At 42.0% G+C, this 22,450-nt stretch overlaps 4 protein-coding genes and 1 pseudogene across 5 annotated transcripts in view; all 5 read left to right on the forward strand.

Moving 5' to 3' along the window:
- Positions 1 to 10,504: 10,504 nt before the first annotated feature.
- The window catches only part of LOC310738146 (histone H1-like), a gene marked incomplete at its 3' end in the record, with an annotated part of 232,655 nt that continues 220,709 nt past the window's right edge, over positions 10,505 to 22,450 (forward strand). The window contains exon 1 of the mRNA XM_083563144.1: positions 10,505 to 11,132. Coding sequence (XP_083419270.1) covers positions 10,536 to 11,132 — 597 coding nt within the window. The 5' untranslated portion in view covers positions 10,505 to 10,535. The remainder of the gene's footprint in view (positions 11,133 to 22,450) is intronic.
- Positions 11,603 to 12,101, forward strand: LOC310738200 (histone H2A). The gene has a single exon (XM_083563203.1). It carries the CDS (start codon positions 11,663 to 11,665, stop codon positions 12,047 to 12,049), a length of 387 nt encoding a protein of 128 aa, XP_083419329.1. The 5' UTR covers positions 11,603 to 11,662; the 3' UTR covers positions 12,050 to 12,101.
- On the forward strand, positions 12,542 to 13,016 carry LOC310738177 (histone H3.2). The gene has a single exon (XM_083563177.1). It carries the CDS (start codon positions 12,561 to 12,563, stop codon positions 12,969 to 12,971), a length of 411 nt encoding a protein of 136 aa, XP_083419303.1. The 5' UTR covers positions 12,542 to 12,560; the 3' UTR covers positions 12,972 to 13,016.
- Positions 19,134 to 19,445, forward strand: LOC310738265 (histone H4; the record flags this gene model as incomplete). Its single annotated transcript, XM_083563249.1, has 1 exon — positions 19,134 to 19,445. The coding sequence occupies one exon, from the start codon at positions 19,134 to 19,136 to the stop codon at positions 19,443 to 19,445; it is 312 nt and encodes a 103-aa protein (XP_083419375.1).
- Positions 19,950 to 20,390, forward strand: LOC310738225 (histone H2B pseudogene; annotated as a pseudogene). Its single transcript has one exon. The product of its transcript is annotated as a histone H2B pseudogene (transcript).

A 22,450-nucleotide genomic window follows, 5' to 3' on the forward strand; every position in this document is an offset into this window, starting at 1 on the left:
AAAACAGTACATGTGTTGCCATTGCTGAACACGGAATCACAATCAACATGAGAATCTGACACTGTAATAAAACTACAAAACAACTTGTAACAGAGATGCCCAAGAAAAAAGCACAAAAACATACAAGTCTTCTGTATAAACTCTGCCTTAATGATTGTTCTTCGTCATCATTGGTGTTGACCAGAGGGGGAGGAGCCTTGAACAGAAAAAAAGATGCATGCCATTAGCAGTACTAAAAAGGAAAAAAAAACCTAAATGAATTCCCAAGCTGATGACTTTGTGAAAGCGATTTCCCTTAGTTCATCTGGTATTATTTAATACCATTTCTCTTTCTTGGTGTTAGTTTTTTCCTTTTTTTTGTGCTAAGACAACCTTATTGAGTTATGGGTTGTGTATTGTTCAGTCTTTTGTGAAGTCAGACATTTTAAAATCATACTGTGGATAATTCCTCTGAAATGTTTAAACATCTGAGTGAAGTGATAAATGAACAGTTGATTTGCTGCTTTAGTGTTCATGTAGATTGCCAATCGTATTAGTGTGGTGTGTGTAACATAGGTCATGTGGTGTTCTGCTAACCATGCAGTCTCATGCTCTGATATCAGCTATAGGCGGATTGAATGCTCACAGATAAATTAAGCAATTATTCAGATAAAAGAAACAATTTAGTGTCAGTAAATGTGTTGATGCATTTTGAACATTATTACATTGAAAATTATAATTAGAAATATTAATGTGTGTAAATGGGAATTTACTGCAATAAATTATTTTCCTGCCTTGTCTTCACATGGTTGTTTTTTTTTTTTGTTCCCTCCCTTTGTTCCCTCTTCCTAATTTGTTTGATATCTCTCTTTGATGCTGGATGAGGAGTTCTCGGAGCTCTGGAATTAGAATCGTTTCTACCATCAGCTAGGAGCTCAATATTGGTGGAGACTGGTGAGCCCCTTGTTTCTTCTGAACCTGGATCATTTTCTGTTCTTCATCTGTGTGGTAGAACCATAAGTGCACCATTTCCCTTTCCTTTTTTTCTCTCTTCCTGGATTTCCATGAACTTTTTTTGGAATGTGTTGCAGGTCTGAATGACAGGAAATGATGTATATTTACACATGACATGAAGTTGACCAAACAAAACATGAAATATTTTGTGTTCATATTGTCTGCAATGAAATACAAGTCAAAGTAAATTTAGAAATCACTACTTTCTTTTTTTATTTGCGTTTTCCATACTGTCCCAACTTTTTCTGATTTGGGGTTGTAGTTTTCAAGTTTTTCCATTGCGGGACGATTTTATAGTCTTTAAAACGATTTGCATGAAAACTGAATACATAGAATCTATCGAGTCTCTCCATAGATAAAACATTATCCCTGCTGTGGGCCATGTTTACTGCCTGGTCTTAGTATTCATGTTCCTCCAAATGTCACACAAATCAAAAGTTCTGATCAGCTGTACAGGTGTTTTTTGAGCGCTAATATGTGGTTCTATGTGATTCCTATCCAGTTTATCATCTTCAGTGCAATTAAAATCTCCAGCTAGAAACAAAAAACCTTCTGAATTGATGTTTTTTAAAGTGGAGCTGATTTTGTTTAGAAAGAGGATTTTTTTCTGCCCCTTCGTAGGTGCGTAAACATAACAAAAATTCATTTCTGTGTTTTCGAATTTTGCTTGTACTTTTAAAATGTGCCCTTTAACTTTTAACTTTATTGCTACTCCTCCACTAGTAGAGAACATCCAATCCACTTCAGTTTTATGATCCCTGTGTGATTCCTGAATAAACATGACATCAATCCGTTTCAGCTTTATAAACTCAAACAACACCATTCTTTTCTGACCAGCTCTAGCAGCATTTAGATTAAGAGTTCCTGCTTTTACATACTTCATATTGGAAATAGAGAACAACATACCTATACAGTACAGTACAGTACAGTACAGTAGTGACACTGGGCGCCAGTTCTTCAGCTGCGTCAGGTCTCTCTTCTTTGGCAGCAGGCACTTTTTTTCTAAACAGTTGTAGCTGCTAATTCCAGGTCTTTCTGAAGCTCTCCACAAGTGGTCCTTGGCTCTTGGACAACTCTTTTGATATTCTTTTTGCTCCTCTGTCTGAAATCTTGTGAGGAGCACCTGGTCATGGCTGCTTTATGGTAAAATGATGTTCTTTCTACTTCTGGATTATGATCCTAACAGTTCTCGCTGGAACATTCAGAAGTTTAGAAATCCTTCTGTAACCAATGCTAATAGTATGTTTTGCAACAATAAGGTTGTGAAGGTCTTGAGAGAGCTCTTTACTTTTACCCATCATGAGATGTTTCTTGTGTGACACCTTGGTAATGAGACATCTTTATACAGGCCATTAGTTGGGACTGAAGCAGCTGATATTGATTTTCACTGACACGGGGCAGGACTGCTTTCTAATTACTGATTGATTTCAGCTGGTGTCTCGGCTTCCATGCCTTTTTTCACCTGCCTTTCTTCATGTGTTCAACACTTTTCACCAGATGGAATAAAATTAAAGTAACGAGTCTGTTTTTGAAAATGTAAGAAGTAGAAAGTACAGATATTTATGGGGAAAAAAAATAATGAGTAAAAGTAAAAAGTTTTGAGAAAAATAAATAATGAAGTAAAAGACTGATTAAAATTACACTTAAATTGTACAAGAGTCTGTTATTATCAATATAATCATCTTTATAATAATAATAATAATAATAATAATAATAATAATAATAATAATAATAATAATAAATCTTGTAATGTATCTTGTAGGTTCCCTGGTGGTCTTTAGGCCATTAGGGTTGCACAAGCCTTAGTGCCGGTCCCAAGCCCGGATAAATGGGGAGGGTTGTGTTAGGAAGGACATCCAGTGTAAAAACATGTGCCAAATCAAACATGCGGATGATCCGCTGTGGCGCCCCCTAATGGGAGAAGCCGAAAGAAAGTTTTAGTAATGTATTTTGTATCTAACAATATTCTACATATATATATAAAAAAGGATAGCTATTATAAAATTTTAAAATATATAATAAAATAAAGAATATATAAAAGTAACAACAATTTCATTCATTTTATTATTTGCTTAATTAATCTTTATCATTACTGTACATTCTGCCCAACATTTAACATTCATTTGTGTATACAATGTATGTGTGTATATATATATATATATATATATATATATATATATATATATATATATATATATATATATATATATATATATATATATATATATATATTTTTTTTTTTTTTATATATAGTAGACTGTTTATTCAGCTTGCTACTCCTTAATGCCATAATCTTGTGATCTGTAACCTTTCATTTCTGCACATTTTCTTAATTACTGTACACCTCTATATTTATTCACTGTACTTCTGAATGTCCACATCTCTGCACTCAAATAGCCTTTATATTTATTCACTGTATATACTTTCATATATACCACTTGCTGTAAATATGCTAGATAGTTATCTGCACTGTAAATATGCTAGATGTTTATCTGCACTTTTGCACGACTGCTACATTTTGCACTTCTGGTAGATGCCAAACTGCATTTCGTTGCTGTGTACCTGTACTATGCAATGACAATAAAGTTGTTTGTATCTATCTATCTATCTATCTATCTATCTATCTATCTATCTATCTATCTATCTATCTATCTATCTATCTATCTATCTATCTATCTATCTATCTATCTATCTATCTATCATGCTACCTATGTTGTGCTACTATGGCTCTAATTCGAATCATGTTGTGCTGGTAGGTCCCTGATGAAAATCACAGTTAGCATTAAAGCTATAGTAGCAGTACAGTGTTTCATATTAGGGCCCTAGAGGCACAACATATATTAACTTAGAGCCATAGTTGGCCCACATGATTAGTATTGGAGTCATATCGGCGTTACATAATTAGCATTAGAGCTACAGTGGCACATCAGTGTTTTACATCAGGGCCAGGACAGCACAGCATGAATTGAATTTGAGCCACAGTAGCGGAACAGTGTTTCCCACTAGGGCCATGGCAGCACGCCATAATTTGAATTAGAGCCATAGTAGCACAACATAATTTGAATTAGAGCCATAGTTGGCTAACATCATTTTAATTAGAGTCACATCAGCACTACATAATTAGCATTAGAGCTACTGTAGCACAACAGTGTTTGACATCAAGGCCCTAGCAGCACAACATATTTTAAATTGGAACTACAGTAGCACGCCATCATTTGACCTAGAGCCATAGTTGGCCAAAATAATTAGAATTAGAATTATAGTAGCGCAACAGAATTAGCATTAGAGCTATAGTTGAAGAACATTGATCCACATCAGGGCCATAGCAGCACAACATACTTCCATTCAGAGGCATAGTAGCACAACATAATCTGAATTAGGGCTATAGTAAAACAACATAATTTGAATTTGGGCCATGGCCGCACGACAAAATTTATATTACTGCCATAGTGGCACAACATCTTTTGAATTAGAGTCATAGTAAGACTACATAGTTAGCTTTAGAGCTGTAGTAGTACAACAGTGTTTCACATTAAGGCCATAGCAGCACAACTTAATTTGAGTTTGGCTTAGTGCAGCACAAAGGTAGGGTTAGGATTACCACTTTTCAATTGAGGGTTAGAGCGGCCTGAATGGAACAGGGTTAGGGTTGGCACTGTTCGAATTAGGGGTAAAGCAGCCTGAGTGACATGGAGTTAGGGTTAGGGTTGGCACTGTTCGAATTAGGGTTAGCGCAGCCTGAATGACATGGAATTTGGGTTAGGGTTAGGGTTGGCACTGTTCGAATTAGGGTTAGTGCAGCCTGAATGACATGGAGTTAGGGTTGGGGTTGCACTCTTCGAATTAGGGTTAGCGCAGCCTGAGTGACATGGAGTTAGGGTTATGGTTAGGGTTGGCACTATTCGAATTAGGGTTAGCGCAGCCTGAGTGACCTGGAGTTAGGGGTGGCACTGTTCAAATTAGGGTTAGCGCAGCCTGAGTGACATGGAGTTAGGGTTAGGGTTGGCACTGTTCAAATTAGGGTTAGCGCAGCCTGAGTGACATGGAGTTAGGGTTAGGGTTGGCACTGTTCAAATTAGGGTAAGCGCAGCCTGAGTGACATGGAGTTAGGGTTAGGGTTGGCACTGTTCGAATTAGGGTTAGCACAGCCTGAATGATCTGGAGTTAGGGTTAGGGTTAGGGTTGGCACTGTTCGAATTAGGGTTAGCACAGCCTGAGTGATATGGAGTTAGGGTTAGCACTGTTCGAAATAGGGTTGTTCTGCTACTATAGCTCTAATGCTAACTATGTTGTGCTACTATGGCTATAATACAAATTATGTTGTGCTGCTAGGGCCCTAATGTGAAACACAGTTAGCATTAGAGCTATATTTGCAGTACAGTGTTTCACATCAGGGCCCTAGTAGCACAACATAACTCGAGTTTGAGTCATAGTAGCACAACATTGTTCTGCTACTATAGCTCTAATGCTAACTATGACTCTAACTCAAGTTATGTTGTGCTGCTAGGGTCCCTCGCAGCACACCATAATTTAAATGAGAGGCATAGTAGCACACTGTACTTTTAATTAGAGTCATATCAGCACTACATAATTAGCATTAGAGCTACAGTAGCACAACAGTGTTTTACATCAGGGCCAGGACAGCACAACATTATTTGAAATTGGGCCACAGTAGCGGAACAGTGTTTCCCACTAGGGCCATAGCAGCAAAACAAAATTGAAATTAGAGCCATAGTTGGCCAACATAATTTGACTCAGAGCCATAGTTGGCCCACATAAATTGACTTAGAGTCATAGCAGCACTACACAATTAGCATTAGAGCTATAGTAGCAGCACAGTGTTTCACATCAGGGCCCTAGAGGCACAACATATATTAACTTAGAGCCATAGTTGGCCCACATGATTTGTATTGGAGTCATATCGGCATTACATAATTAGCATTAGGGCTATAGTAGCAGCACAGTGTTTTACATCAGGGCCCTAGAGGCACAACATATTTCAAATTAGAGCCATGGTAGCACAACGTAATTTGAATTAGAGTCATAGTTGGCCAACATAAGTTGAATTATAGTTATAGCAGCACTACATAATTAGCATTAGAGCTATAGTAGCAGTACAGTCTTTAACATCAGGGCCCTAGCAGCACAACATAATTTGTATTAGAGCCATAGTAGCACAACATAGTTAGCATTAGAGCTATAGTAGTAGAACAATGTTCATAGAACATGCTACTATGACTCTAACTCAAGGTATGTTGTGCTGATAGGGCCCTGATGTGAAACACAGTTAGCATTAGCGCTATAGTAGCAGTACAGTGTTTTACACCAGTGCCCTGTAGCCACATCAGGGCTGGGGTCCCTATCAGCACACCATAATTTGAATGAGAGCCATAGTAGCACAACGTACTTTGAATTAGAGCCATATCAGTACTACATAATTCTCATTAGAGCTACATTGGCGGAACAGTGTTTCCCACTAGGGCCATAACAGCACAACATGATTTGAATTAGAGCCATGGTAGCAGAGCATCATTTGACTTAGCGCCATCGTTGGCCAAGATCATTTGGATTAGAGTCAGAGTAGCACATCATAATTAGCACTAGAGCTGTAGTAGCAGCACAGTGTTCCACATCAGGGCCCTAGTAGCACAACACAATTTGAATTAAAGTCTTGGTAGCACAACATTGTTCTACTACTGTAGCTCTAATGCTACCTATGTTGTGCTGATAGGGCCCTGACGTGAAACACAGTTGGCATTAGAGCTACAGTAGCAGCACAGTGTTTCACATCAGGGCCCTAGCAGCACAACATAATTTTAATTAGAGCAATAGTAGCACAACATAGTTAGCGTTAGAGCTATAGTAGCAAACCAATGTTGTGCTACTATGACTCTAACTCAAGTTATGTTGTGCTGCTAGGGCCCTGATGTAAAACACAGTTAGCATTAGAGCTATAGTAGCAGTATAGTGTTTCACACCAGGGCCCTGTAGCCACATCAGGCTGGGGTCCCTAGCAGCACACCATAATTTGAATGAGAGCCATAGTAGCACAACGTACTTTGAATTAGAGCCATATCAGTACTACATAATTCTCATTAGAGCTACATTGGCGGAACAGTGTTTCCCACTAGGGCCATAACAGCACAACATAAATTGAATTTGGGCCACAGTAGCGGAACAGTGTTTCCCACTAGGGCCATAACAGCACAGTTGGCCAAGATCATTTGGATTAAAGTCATAGTAGCACGACATAATTAGCACTAGAGCTGTAGTAGCAGCTCAGTGTTCCACATCAGGGCCCTAGCAGCACAACACAATTTAAATTAAAGTCATAGTAGCACAACATTGTTCTGCTACTGTAGCTCTAATGCTACCTATGTTTTGCTACTATGGCTCTGATTCAAATTATGTTGTGCTGCTAGGGCTCTGACGTGAAACACAGTTAGCATTAGAGCTACAGTAGCAGCACAGTGTTTCACATCTTTAATTTTAATTAGACCCATAGTTGGCCCACTTAAATTGACAGAGTCATAGCAGCACTACATAATTAGCTTAAGAGCTATAGTAGCAGCACAGTGTTTCACATCAGGGCCGTAGAGGCACAACATATATTAACTTAGAGCCATAGTTGGCCCACATGATTAGTATTGGAGTCATATCGGCGTTATATAATTAGCCCACATTGTTTTACTTCGGGGTCCTAGAGGCACAACATATTTCAAATTAGAGCCATGGTAGCACAACGTAATTTGAATTAGAGTCATAGTTGGCCAACATAAGTTGAATTATAGTTATAGCAGCACTACATAATTAGCATTAGAGCTATAGTAGCAGTACAGTGTTTAACATCAGGGCCCTAGCAGCATAACATAATTTGTATTAGAGCCATAGTAGCACAACATAGTTAGCATTAGAGCTACAGTAGTAGAACAATGTTGTGCTACTATGACTTTAGTTCAAATTGTGTTGTGCTACTAGGGCCAACCCATAGTTGGCCCACATGATTTGTATTGGAGTCATATCAGCATTACATAGTTAGCATTAGAGCTACAGTGGCACATCAGTGTTTAACATCAGGGCCAGGACAGCACAGCATGAATTGAATTTGGGCCACAGTAGCGGAACAGTGTTTCCCACTAGGGCCATAACAGCACAGCATGATTTGAATTAGAGCCATAGTAGCAGAGCATCATTTGGATTAGAGTCATAGTAGCACAACATAATTAGCACTAGAGCTGTAGTGGCAGCACAGTGTTTCACATCAGGGCCCTAGCAGCACAACCGAAATTTGAATTAAAGTCATAGTAGCACAACATTGTTCTGCTACTATGGCTATAATGCTACCTATGTTGTGCTGGTAGGTCCGTGATGTGAATCACAGTTAGCATTAGAGCTATAGTAGCAGTACAGTGTTTCATATTAGGGCCCTAGAGGCACATAGCAGCACGCCATAATTTGAATTAGAGCCATAGTAGCACAACATAATTTGAATTAGAGTCATAGTTGGCTAACATAATTTTAATTAGAGTCACATCAGCACTACATAATTAGCATTAGATCTACTGTAGCACAACAGTGTTTGACATCAAGGCCCTAGCAGCACAACATATTTTAAATTGGAACTACAGTAGCACGCCATCATTTGACCTAGAGCCATAGTTGGCCAAAATAATTTGAATTAGAATCAAAGTAGCGCAACAGAATTATCATTAGATATTAGCTATTAGCTATAGTTGAAGAATATTGATCCACATCAGGGCCATAGCAGCACAACATACTTCTATTCAGAGGCATAGTAGCACAACAGAATCTGAATTAGGGCTATAGTAAAACAACATAATTTGAATTTGGGCCATGGCCGCACGACATAATTTATATTACTGCCATAGTGGCACAACATCTTTTGAATTGGAGTCATAGTAAGACTACATAGTTAGCTTTAGAGCTGTAGTAGTACAACAGTGTTTCACATTAAGGCCATAGCAGAACAACTTAATTTGAGTTTGGCTTAGTGCAGCACAAAGGTATTCAGCGTTAGGGTTACCACTTTTCAATTGAGGGTTAGAGCGGCCTGAATGGAACAGGGTTAGGGTTAGTGCTGTTCGAATTAGGGTTAAAGCAGCCTAAGTGACATGGAATTAGGGTTAGGGTTGGCACTGTTCGAATTAGGGTTAGCGCAGGCTGAATGACATGGAGTTAGGGTTAGGGTTGGCATTGTTCAAATTAGGGTTAGCACAGCCTGAGTGACATGGAGTTAGGGTTAGGGTTGGCACTGTTCTAATTAGGGTTAGCGCAGCCTTGAGTGACATGGAGTTAGGGTTAGCACTGTTCGAATTAGGATTAGCGCAGCCTGAGTGACATGGAGTTAGGGTTAGGGTTGGCACTGTTCGAATTAGGGTTAGCGCAGCCTGAGTGACATGGAGTTAGGGTTAGGGTTGGCACTGTTCGAATTAGGGTTAGCGCAGCCTGAAAGACATGGAGTTAGGGTTAGGGTTGGCACTGTTCGAATTAGGGTTAGCTCAGCCTGAATGACATGGAGTTAGGGTTAGGGTTAGGGTTGGCATTGTTTGAATTAGGGTTAGCACAGCCTGAGTGACATGGAGTTAGGGTTAGCACTGTTCGAATTAGGATTAGCGCAGCCTGAGTGACATGGAGTTAGGGTTAGGGTTGGTGCAGCCTGAATGACATGGAGTTAGGGTTATGGTTGGCACTGTTCGAATTAGGGTTAGCACAGCCTAAATGACATAGAGTTAGGGTTAGGGTTGGCGCAGCCTGAATGACATGAAGTTAGTGTTAGGGTTGGCACTGTTCGAATTAGGGTTAGCACAGCCTGACCTGATTGGAATTAGGGTTAAGCGGGCAACGAGGCACACCTGTCGGCCTGGGACTACTAGAGCACGGGGCCATTCACGAGGCGCGCCAGGCCTAGTGGCGAAGACCAGACGATGACAAAGACATAGGGAGTCCGGCTGCGGGAGGCACACGGGGAGTTTGCACACCTGCTCCATACACTAACACGTGCTTCACACAGCCCACAAGAGCCAGCGTTCCCAATACTACGCACAGCATTCACACACTGCCAATGCGTCAGACACATTGACAAGGCTCGCCGTTCACGTGAAACACACGCTGTTCCGCCGACATGGATGTAACTCAACCCTTTTTACACTGCACTCTGCACAAAATGCGCCGAGCGCCGGCTCGAGCGCCAGGCGCGCGGTGCACTTCCGTGCAAAACGAGAGCGACCACTGCTCTCTATTCGGCCATGACGGGCCTCGCGGAACACTTGCAAGCCCGTACGCGCGAAATGTGTGCATAATAGCGCGGGATCTTGTCTTCGGCGTCTTATTTACGACGAGAAACGCTGCGAGAAAACACACTCGCGAGCGTGTCGCGGAAGCGGCGGCTGCCCGGTTGAGTCTACAACGTTCTCATGCTCGGTTTTAAGACCGGCCCACCAGCAGAGGGGCGGGAGGTTTCTGTGTGTTACACAGCGTATACAGAGTCTGACTCGCACTGAGATACTACAGATACTAGAGAGATGGCAGAAGTTGCTCCCGCGCCCGCCGCCGCGCCGGCTAAAGCGCCGAAAAAGAAAGCAGCGTCGAGGGCCAAGAAAGCCGGCCCCAGCGTCGGCGAGCTCATCGTCAAAGCGGTTTCCTCGTCCAAGGAGAGGAGCGGTGTGTCGCTCGCCGCCCTGAAGAAAGCCTTGTCCGCCGGCGGATACGACGTGGAGAAGAACAACTCCCGCGTCAAGCTCGCTGTCAAGGGTCTCGTGTTGAAGGGAACTCTTCTACAGACCAAAGGGACCGGGGCGTCTGGCTCTTTCAAGCTAAACAAGAAGCAGACCGAAGCCACAAAGCCCGCAAAGAAGACCGCAACTAAGGCGAAGAAGCCCGTCGCTGTTAAGGCGAAGAAACCCGCCGCGGCGAAGAAGCCCAAGAAGGTGGCGGCCAAGAAACCTGTTGCCGCCGCCAAGAGGTCCCCGAAGAAGGCAAAGAAGCCCGCGGCGGCTGCTAAAAAAGCCACCAAGAGCCCGAAGAAAGCGAAAAAGCCGGCGACTCCTAAAAAAGCAGCCAAGAGCCCCAAGAAAGCAAAGACCGTGAAGCCCAAAGCGGCGAAGCCCAAGGCTGCAAAGGCGAAAAAGACAGCGCCCAAGAAGAAGTAAACATGTTTGTTTGTTTATTTCATGTCTACCTTAACTAAACGGCTCTTTTAAGAGCCACCTATATTTTCCCCCAAAGAGCAACATTTTGAATCCTCCCATGATATAAGTGAAAGCGAATACAAGATAGGGATTTATGACATATGAATACGCAAACTATGTAGTAGGTATAGAGATGCTTATGATTATATGATATATGTGTCGTTGTACACATTTCACATGAATGTTGTTTCCTGATACCTGTGTCTCCCATGAGCGCGCGCTCAATCCTGTCACACACACACAGAGACTATTAGGGAAGGGGAGGTGTGTGTGTGTGTGGGGGGGGGTTGTTAGGCTAAGGCTGAATGAGTGTCACCATTTGTGCATTTGTGATTGGATGTTGATCACATGGTGTTCTAAGCCAATGAGAGAGTGGCTGTGTTGCCTATATCACTGAGTTTTCAGCGCGAAGCGTTCACTATTATCGACTTGTTCCTTGAACAAATCTGATCTACAGCAAAATGAGTGGAAGAGGCAAAACCGGTGGCAAAGCCAGGGCCAAGGCCAAGACTCGCTCATCCAGGGCAGGACTGCAGTTTCCTGTAGGCCGTGTGCACAGGCTTCTGCGTAAAGGCAACTACGCTGAGCGCGTCGGTGCCGGCGCTCCCGTTTACCTGGCGGCTGTGCTGGAGTATCTGACCGCTGAGATTCTGGAGTTGGCTGGTAACGCTGCCCGTGATAACAAGAAGACTCGTATCATTCCCCGACACTTGCAACTCGCCGTGCGTAACGATGAGGAGCTGAACAAACTGCTCGGCGGAGTGACCATCGCTCAGGGTGGTGTGCTGCCTAATATTCAGGCTGTACTTCTGCCTAAGAAGACTGAGAAGGCTGTCAAGACCAAGTAAAGTCGTCCAATGCTGTGTTTGTCAGTACCCAAAGGCTCTTTTAAGAGCCACCCACTTTGACTCAAAAAGTGCAAGTTTGTTACTTTGTGTATATAATTGTATTCATTCTAGAAAGTTGCACCCAAGAGAATCACATTTAATAAAGCCCATTGGAATAGTCTAATAATCATGCCATTCTCATTAGTGACTTAGAAGCATAAATATATCGAAGTATTTTTAATTTTTTTCCAAATTGCGACGGCCGTCTTTGTGTAACTATAGAACAGAGGAAAACAGTGCTGTGCAAGAGAGCCGAGGGAGGGAGGGAGGGAGGGTGGGTGGGGTGTTCAAACTGTGGCGCTGACTAGGTCTAAGCCAATAATCGTCGAGTGACGTGTAGCGATCGATCCAATGCAATTCGAGAGGTTTCGAGACGCCCAATGAACGCGAGGCGTCGTTCAGGCTTAAAAAGCCAGCGTTTGCTAGCGCTTTTCATTCTGTTTTTCTTCCGCGAAGTGCACAGCTCAACGCTATGGCAAGAACTAAGCAGACTGCCCGTAAATCCACTGGTGGCAAGGCGCCCAGGAAGCAGCTCGCCACCAAGGCTGCTCGCAAGAGCGCTCCGGCTACCGGCGGCGTGAAGAAGCCTCACCGTTACAGGCCCGGCACCGTGGCTTTGAGAGAGATCCGTCGCTATCAGAAGTCTACTGAGCTGCTCATCCGCAAGCTGCCCTTCCAGCGCCTGGTGAGAGAAATTGCTCAAGACTTCAAGACTGACTTGCGTTTCCAGAGCTCCGCTGTAATGGCTTTGCAGGAGGCGAGCGAGGCATACTTGGTCGGCCTGTTCGAGGACACCAACCTGTGCGCCATCCACGCCAAGAGAGTGACCATCATGCCCAAGGACATTCAGCTGGCCCGCCGTATTCGCGGAGAGCGCGCTTAAACAATAACTCTGTCCAGTATACACAAAGGCTCTTTTAAGAGCCACCTCATTGTCTCAGTAAAACGAGCAAGTCTATACCGTGGTTGTTTTAAACAAATGATTTTATATATATATATAACTAGTTCTTAGATTGGAGTGCTTCGGCAAACCTCTGATTTTGTGGCTCTGTCGCTGAGCATTTTGTGTATTTTATTATAGATTATTTTAATACTTGGCGACAGTAATAATAATAATAATAAATGCAAAAAGAAGGTCGCTTGCTGTTCTGCACGGAGCGTGACTGCCATCTTGTGGCCAAAGTGTCACCTCCCATTCTCGTGTTATCGTTTGTATTCTAAGGGAGACAAAAAAACAAACAAAACAATAAATTGCATTCATCATAGTATTAATTCTCTCACATATAACTTTAGTATGCTGACTACGATTCTGACCATTTAAACATGTTTTTATGCGTTAGGAACAATTTGACATAACATGAATCTAAAGCACTGTATGTATGTTCTCTTTCGTTGTCGTGCATATATGTCCAAACCTGACCACACACACACACACACACACATGTATATGTGTGTATGTATTTGTGTGGGAAAATGTGCAATACCAAGAGCAACACAATGAAATGAATGAATAGTGGCCCTCTCCAAGTACTCATGGACACTAGTGTAATTTTATATTATATTTTAGATTAGATTTATTGTTGACTTTATTGTCATTGTGCAAGATACATGTACAGAGCTAAGAGAATGCATTTAGCATCTGCTCAGAGGTTCGTTAGATAGATAGAAATATATATCTGTATATACATGAATGTGGCAGGATGTACAGTAAGGTATATACAGATACACAAATATAATAGTAGTGCAGATGGAAGTGAGGCACAATATGTGTAGAGAATGCGGAGTATACAAAAAACAATATGTAACATTTACATATACAGTGCTTATACAGTGATCTAACGGTGTAGTGTAGAGTTCAGTGTGGTGATGGTGGATGGAAATAAAGCTGTCCCTGATCCTGCTGGTTCTGGTGCGTATGTTTCTGTATCTCGATCTTGATGGATGGAGGTTAAACAGTTTGTGACTGGGATGTGAAGGGTCCTTGATGATCTTGTGAGCTCTGCACAGACAACTGCTGCGCACTTTGTTCTGTAACTACTAGTTCAACGGTAAAAGACCTGGGAGTTATTTTAGACAGCAACTTATCTTTTAAAAATCACATCAATCAAGTTACAAAAACAGCCTTCTTTCACCTTAGAAATATTTCTAAGTTAAGAAACATGTTGTCTATATCCGATGCAGAGAAGCTCGTCCATGCGTTTATGACCTCCAGAATAGACTACTGTAATGCATTACTAGGTGGATGTCCTGCATCATTAATAAACAAGCTTCAGTTAGTTCAGAATGCAGCAGCAAGAGTTCTTACTAGGTCAAGAAAATACGATCATATAACCCCAATCTTATCGTCCCTACATTGGCTTCCTGTTAAGTTTCGAATAGACTACAAACTACTGCTTCTCACTTATAAAGCACTAAATGGTTTGGCTCCCATGTATCTCTTCAGTCTTTTAACACGCTACAATCCGCCACGCTCCCTGAGATCTCAAAACTCTGGGCTTCTAGTAGTTCCTAGAATAGCAAAGTCCACTAAAGGCGGTAGAGCATTTTCACATTTAGCTCCTAAACTCTGGAATAGTCTTCCTGACAGTGTTCGGGGTTCAGACACACTCTCCCAGTTTAAGTGTAGATTAAAAACATATCTTTTTAGCAAAGCCTACACATCACACACATCACACACATCACATCATAACCTTGTGCTCCAGAATACATGATCACATGCACATTATCAATTTGTGCTGTTAATATCATGAACAGCAGCTACGCTAATTCCTCTCCACTGCTTCTCTCTCTCTCCCCATCCCGAGGCATCCTGAGGTTTGGCCAGCTCCAGTCACGTCCCACCTCGTGAAGATTATGGACCTATGGATGATCATGGAGAAGTAGAGGCCGAGTGTTTAAAGGCCCTGGCATGGAGAAGATGATGCTGGATCTATGATGATCACAAATTGTTCTGTATTGTTGAAAGATTTATGATCAAACTCTTGATGTCACCCATATGAGGATGGGTTCCCCTTTGAGTCTGGTTTCTCTCAAGGTTTCTTCCTCATATCATCTAAGGGAGTTTTTCCTTGCCACTGTCGCCACGGCTTGCTCATCAGGGACAAACGCACACCATTCACCTTCACTGTTGTTTTCTGTAAAGCTGCTTTGAGACAATGTCTGTTGTGAAAAGCGCTATACAAATAAACTAGACTTGACTAGACTTGACATTTCCAGACAGTGTTTCTTGTGAATGTTCTCCAAGATGGGGAGCTGAGTGCCAATGATTCATTGGGAGATTTTCATTTTCCATTTTATTTTATAGGGCCTGGAGCAGTGCAGTTGCTGTACCACACAGAAATGGTACAGCTGTAGAAGTTCTCCAGTATCCTGTAGCACAGACAGGACTTTTAAAGTGTCCTCAGCAATCACAGGCGTTGTTGAGACAAGTCAAGAGGTCAGGTCAAGAAGCTTTTATTGTCATTTCAACCATATATAGCTGACGCAGTACACAGTGAAATGAGACAACGGACCCTTCGCATCCCAGCCCTGATGCTACATTAAACAACAATTCCAGAAACAGAACACACAGGGCTGCTAAGTGTCCTTGCCACATAAAGTGCATGTGTGCAACCTGGTGCAAACAGTGCAAAGACAACACAAGACAGTGCAAGACAACACAAGTCAGAGCAGGACAATCCATAAAACACATAATAGCTCCGCCAGTGAACCTGTTGTGACAAGACAAATTGAACAAAATTGAAGAGTAGCAAAAATGTAAAGAAAAAGAAAAAGTGTTCTGCAAAGGAGCAATATAGCAGCAGTTCAGAAAGGATGTGCAAGAAACGCATTTAAAAAGGTTCTGGTATTGAAGTGATGTAATATGAGTGGTACTGAAGTCATGGGTGTGCGAAGTAGAGAGAAGAGTTCAGTGACCAGGTGAGATCCTCGAAGATAAGGACTTGAAGTAACTTGAGGCTGAATTCACACTCCACAACATCTCTGTTGGTGCGAATTACTAGCAAGTCCAGGGTCCAGTTACAGAGATGTGTGCTGATGCCAAGCTGTTGACAGGGCTAACTGTAGTATAAGCTCAGCTAAATTCAACAAACAACTTGCTGAAATTAGAGAGAGAGAGAGAGAGAGAGAGAGAGTGGGAGACATATGTTAATCTAATGTGACATTATTGACTCTCTCACTCTGTTTCTCTCTTCAAATTGTAACACAGTCCAAATATACCGACACTTTCCAGGATATTGTGCAACATTGGACAAAAGAAGAGATTTGGGAAGAGCAAGAAATAAAAACAAACAAACAAACAAACACACGCACACACACAAATATTCAAATGATCTAGGAACTTGTGACTATAGTTATGGGCACTAGTGCAATTTGATATATATATATGACGTGTTCTACTGGCCTATTAGATAAACACGAAGCGAGACAAAAAGGGACTCACAGTTCACTTTAGGAAGAAACCCTGTATACCCTTAAACACTAGTATGAAATGTTTTTGGACTAATTTTTTAAGGTTTAATTTGTGAATGTTGTTTGTTTGTGTGTTTGTTTTTTCTGATCTCATCTCAAACTTTTAATGCGAAACCTTAGAGTAAATGGCTGTTCCATACACAATAAAAACTTTCTTTTCAGCTTCTCCCGTTAGGGGTCGCCACAGCGGATCCTCCGCACGTTTGATTTGGCACATGTTTTACGCTGGATGCCCTTCCTAACGCAACCCTCCCCAATTTATCCGGGCTTGGGACCGGCACTAAGAGTGGCTGGGGATGGTTCCCTGACCGGGAATCGAACCCGGGTCGCAGCGGTGGGAGCGCTGCATCTTAACCACTAGACCACCAGGGGACCAATGCGAAACCTTAGAGTAAATGGCTGTTCCATACACAATAATCACACAAAATGATGTGAGCATCAATTTCTTTAATCTACATTTTTCTGCAACATGTAAACATTGCCACACGATGGCAGTCAAGCTCTACAACGTCCACCGAACTCTGCCTTTATTAGGAATATCCCTGTATACTCTTAAACACTAGTATGAAGTGTTTATGGTCTAATTTTTTTTTTTTCAAGTGTTATTCGTGTATGTTGTTAGTTTGTTTGTTCTGATCTCATCTCAGACCTAATTCTTCTACTACATCTACTACTACTACTACTACTACTTCTACTAACAACCATGATCCTAATAATTATTCTTAGTAAGTTGAGGAATGAGTTAAGAATAGGGTTTGATGAATACCATAAATAATAATAATGATTGCTTAAGGCAGCATGGTGTGTAGTTCTGCATCGGTCTTGACTGCTATTGTGTGACCAAATCTAGAAAGTGCACATTCCTCTCTACCTTTTGTTGATTACCGTAGTCAAGTCAAGTCAAGTCAATGGAATTGTTCACTTTATCAATGATGCCTGTCTACACTACATGGTACGTTATTAGGAAATATAAACAGAGATATATAGCATACACTGCATTTCCTATTCAGGTGAGCACTCAGTGAGCATACACACTCTTTGTGACAGTGGAGCAGTTACCAAGAAAAATGTGTCGTGATGCGCTAAGTTCTAGAATAATAGTTTGATTGACAGTCTGTACAAGTCAGCGTGACACTGTCCAAATACATAGAGACCTTACTGCATATTTTGCAGCATAGGTAAAAGATGCACACACTCCAGAACAAAGTGTGTGGCCCTGTCCATATACTTCTGGACACTAGTGCAGATTGCGCACTGGGTTTGCTCAGCTTGTCAGCTCCTGCTGTGGTGGAATGATGTTCACCAATGATTTGTGAGTTCCTGTTCCTGCACTCGTATTTGCATCTGCATATATGTTTTCTCAATAAAGGAACATTTCTCCCTTTTTTAAGGTGCCATCAAAATATTTGTGCTGTAGAAGTGACTGTGTATCTGAAGCATCATCTGTCTCTGAAACTTCGTCCTATTGAATTGGATAAATAATATACATATATTTACTCAATGTTCTACAGCCCATGTAGGTACACACAATGCTCACTCATTCTGATGCTTGATGCAAATATTACCATAATCTCCTGACCTATGTGAGAGATGTATGGATGACTGACTACTACTACTACTACTACTACTACTTCTACTACTAATACGACTACTACTATTGCTACTACTGCTAATGCAAAAAGTACCACATTAATAGAAATGAGAATAATGCTTGTTAAAATTAATAATAATCATGGGCCATTCCTACAATAGTCATGCTATATTTCTTGTGTGTTGAAAAGTATAGTACAAGATTAACGCTACTACTACTACTACTGGTAGGGGTGTAAGCAGGGCAGTGGTAATCCAGTGGTTAAGGCTCTGGGTTACTGATCACAAGGTCAGCGGTTCAAGCCCCAGCACTGCCAAGCTACCACTGTTGAGCCCTTGAGCAAGGCACTTAGCCCTATCAGCTCCAGGGGTGCCGTACCATGGCTGACCCTGCGCTCTGACCCCAGCGTCCAGATGAGTTGGGTTATGCGAAAACCTTTTAATTGCATATGTACAGTAGCACAATATTTTGTCCCCCATCAGATTTACACCTTTCTGGTCAGTAGTGGCACAGTGTGTAAGTAACTGAAAGCATAGTGTGTGCAATATTTTGCATTCCTCATGATGATATAAGCCTACTTAATGCAACAAGAACTGCAATTTGATTTATACTACTACTGGAATAAAAATTGCAACTGAGTCAAAACAGTTTTTCTAATTATAATTCTCAATTCAAATATTTGTGTGTTGAACTGCATTGAGTGTACCATGCTGTGAGCAAAAACCAAATTAAATCAATTCCACTACATGACTATTACTATTTCTATATCACTATGTTTGTGTGGACAAAAAGCCTGAGGAAGTACAAGACTCTAGCATGTTAACGGCTGTGGCGTTTCGCTTTGAAGACATTGTTTTGTGTGATCGTTAGTTTTAGGGCCGCCCCCTCGCCTGTTCTCAACTAGGTCCTGTGGAGAGAGAATAAATAGGCGGGCATTGCGCGGGCCTTCTTTATTGAGCAGCTTGACTTTGTGAAAGCAGCACCATGTCTGGAAGAGGAAAGGGTGGCAAGGGACTCGGTAAAGGAGGCGCTAAACGCCATCGTAAGGTTCTGCGCGATAACATCCAGGGTATCACTAAGCCGGCTATCCGCCGTCTGGCTCGCCGTGGTGGTGTTAAACGTATATCCGGTCTGATCTACGAGGAGACTCGTGGTGTACTGAAGGTGTTCTTGGAGAACGTCATCCGGGATGCAGTCACATACACCGAGCATGCGAAGAGAAAGACCGTCACCGCTATGGATGTGGTGTATGCCCTGAAACGCCAGGGACGCACTCTTTACGGCTTCGGCGGTTAAACGCTTACCTACCAAATAACGTGAACACAACGGCTCTTTTAAGAGCCACCCAAATATTACAAAATGAGCTATTGTTTCTTATTGTGTGTGTGTGTGTGTGTGTGTGTGTGTGTGTGGCGGAGAAGGGGAGGAAATAACTTTTCTCAAGTGTATGTGACTAATGGAATTTGGAATAATTATAGATATATTCTAATAAGGTAAAATGTTGCACAAGCACTACCGTTTTGTCTCAAAGTCTCTCTCTCTCTATATATATATATATATATATTCATATTTGTCTGTGCGTGTGCCCGCACAAAACGGCGGGCGGGGAAACAAAGAGTAGCTCAGGGGCGGGGGAGAGGGAACGAGAGAGGATGGGACGAGGGCGGAGCCTTGTATGATGAGGTTTGGATTTGTGACCAATAATACGACTCCTTTCCCTTGTACGTAATTACAATGCAGGTCTGTAAATAGAGAGGCGGCGAGGTGGCCCTTTTTCATTCTCTCGCAGTTTCCTCGAGAAGCAGCATTATGCCTACTGATCCAGCAAAGACCGCGCCCAAGAAGGGCTCCAAGAAGGCTGTCACGAAGACGGCCGGCAAAGGAGGCAAGAAGCGCAGAAAGTCAAGGAAGGAGAGCTACGCTATCTACGTGTACAAGGTTCTGAAGCAGGTGCACCCTGATACCGGCATCTCTTCTAAGGCTATGGGCATCATGAATTCCTTCGTAAACGACATTTTCGAGCGCATCGCCGGTGAGTCTTCTCGTCTCGCTCACTACAACAAGCGGTCCACCATCACTTCCAGGGAAATCCAGACCGCCGTGCGCCTGTTGCTTCCCGGTGAACTTGCAAAGCATGCCGTGTCCGAGGGCACAAAGGCCGTCACCAAGTACACCAGCTCAAAGTAAAGCGTGTTATCGCCGTCTTTAAGATAAAAACCAACGGCTCTTTTAAGAGCCACCCATTTTTTCATACAAAGAGCGGTCTTCTTTACGGGGGCAGCAATTCTCCCCGCCCGCTGACTATGACCTTTTGTATAACGAGGTAAGTAAACAAACCTTAGCATTAGAGATACAGTAGTACAGCATCATTTAAATTATAGTCATGGCAGCATTGCATAATTAGCATTAGAGCTATATTTGCAGAACAGCACAACATAATTTAATTTTGAGCTATATTTGCACATCATCTTTTGAATTAGGGCCATAGTCACACAACCGTGTTTCCCATCAGGGTCCTAGCAGCACAACATAATTTGAATTAGAACCATAGCAGCACAGCATTATTTGAATTGGAGTCATAGTAGCACACCATTGTTCTGCTAACTGTTGTGCTACCATGACTCCAATTCAAATAATGTTGTGCTACTAGGGCCCTGGTGGGATACACTGTTCTGCTCCTATAGCTCTAATGCTAACGGTGTTTCACATCAGGGCTATATAGCGGTGCAACATAATCTGAATTATAGTCATAACAGCACTGTAATTAGCATTAGAGCTATAGTTGCAGAACAGTGTTTCACACCAGGGCCATAGCAGCACAATAATAATTTAAATTAGAACCATATTTGCACAACATCTTTTGAACTAGTGCAATGGCAGCACAACTGTGTTTCCCATTAGCGCCCTAGCAGCACAACCTAATATACATGAGCGCTTCAGTGGAACAACATAAATTGAAATTGGGCCATGGCGTCACAACTGTGTTTTACATCAGGGCCCTAGCAGCACAACATACTTTGATTTAGAGCCATAGAAGCACAACGTAATTTGAATTAGTGATAGTTGGGCAACATAATCTGAATTATAGTCATGGCAGCACTGTGTAATTAGCATTAGAGCTATAGTTGCAGAACTATGTTGTGCTACTATGGCTCTAATTTAATATATGTTGTGCCTCTAGGGCCCTGATTTGAAACACTGTGCTGCTAGTGTAGCTCTAATGCTAACTGTGCTTCACGTCAGGGCCCTAGCAGCGCAACATGGGTAGCATTAGAGCTACAGTAGCAGAACTGTGTTTCAAATCAGGGCCCTAGAGGCACAATATAATTTGTATTCGAGCCATAGTAGCACAACATGATTTAAATTAGAGTCATAGTTTGCCGACATAATTTGAATTATAGTCATTGTCCTGCTACTATAGCTCTAATGCTAATTATGTTGTGCTGCAATGACTCTAATCCAAATAATCTTGGCCAACGATGGCTCTGAGTCAAATGATGCTCTGCTACTATGGCTCTAATTCAAATTATGGTGTGCTGTTAGGGCCCTGATGTGAAACACTGTCCTGCTACTATAGCTCTAATGCTAATTATGTTGTGCTGCAGTGTTTCACATCAGGGCCCTAACAGCACACCATAATTTGAATTAGAGCCATAGTAGCAGAGCATCATTTGACTCAGAGCCATCGTTGGCCAAGATTATTTGGATTAGAGTCATAAACGCACAACATAATTAGCATTAGAGCTATAGTAGCAGTACAGTGTTTCACATCAGGGCCCTAGAGGCACAACATATATTAACTTAGAGCCATAGTTGGCCCACATGATTAGTATTGGAGTCATATCGGCGTTACATAATTAGCATTAGAGCTACAGTGGCACATCAGTGTTTTACATCAGGGCCAGGACAGCACAGCATGAATTTAATTTGGGCCACAGTAGCGGAACAGTGTTTCCCACTAGGGCCATAGCAGCATGCCATCATTTGAATTAGAGCCATAGTAGCACAACATAATTTGAATTAGAGTCATAGTTGGCTAACATAATTTTAATTAGAGTCACATCAGCACTACATAATTAGCATTAGAGCTACTGTAGCACAACAGTGTTTGACATCAAGGCCCTAGCAGCACAACATATTTTAAATTGGAACTACAGTAGCACACCATCATTTGACCTAGAGCCATAGTTGGCCAAAATAATTTGAATTAGAATCATAGTAGCGCAACAGAATTAGCATTAGAGCTATAGTTGAAGAACATTGATCCAGATCAGGGCCATAGCAGCACAACATACTTCTAT

The sequence above is a fragment of the Silurus aristotelis genome (genome assembly GCF_946808225.1).
Source record: "Silurus aristotelis genome assembly, chromosome: 15".
Taxonomy (NCBI): Eukaryota; Metazoa; Chordata; class Actinopteri; order Siluriformes; family Siluridae; genus Silurus; species Silurus aristotelis.

Excerpts from the sequence above, each read along its gene's own strand:
- LOC310738200 (XM_083563203.1), top strand. The coding sequence starts at position 11,663 with ATGAGTGGAAGAGGCAAAACCGGTGGCAAAGCCAGGGCCAAGGCCAAG.
- LOC310738177 (XM_083563177.1), top strand. The coding sequence starts at position 12,561 with ATGGCAAGAACTAAGCAGACTGCCCGTAAATCCACTGGTGGCAAGGCG.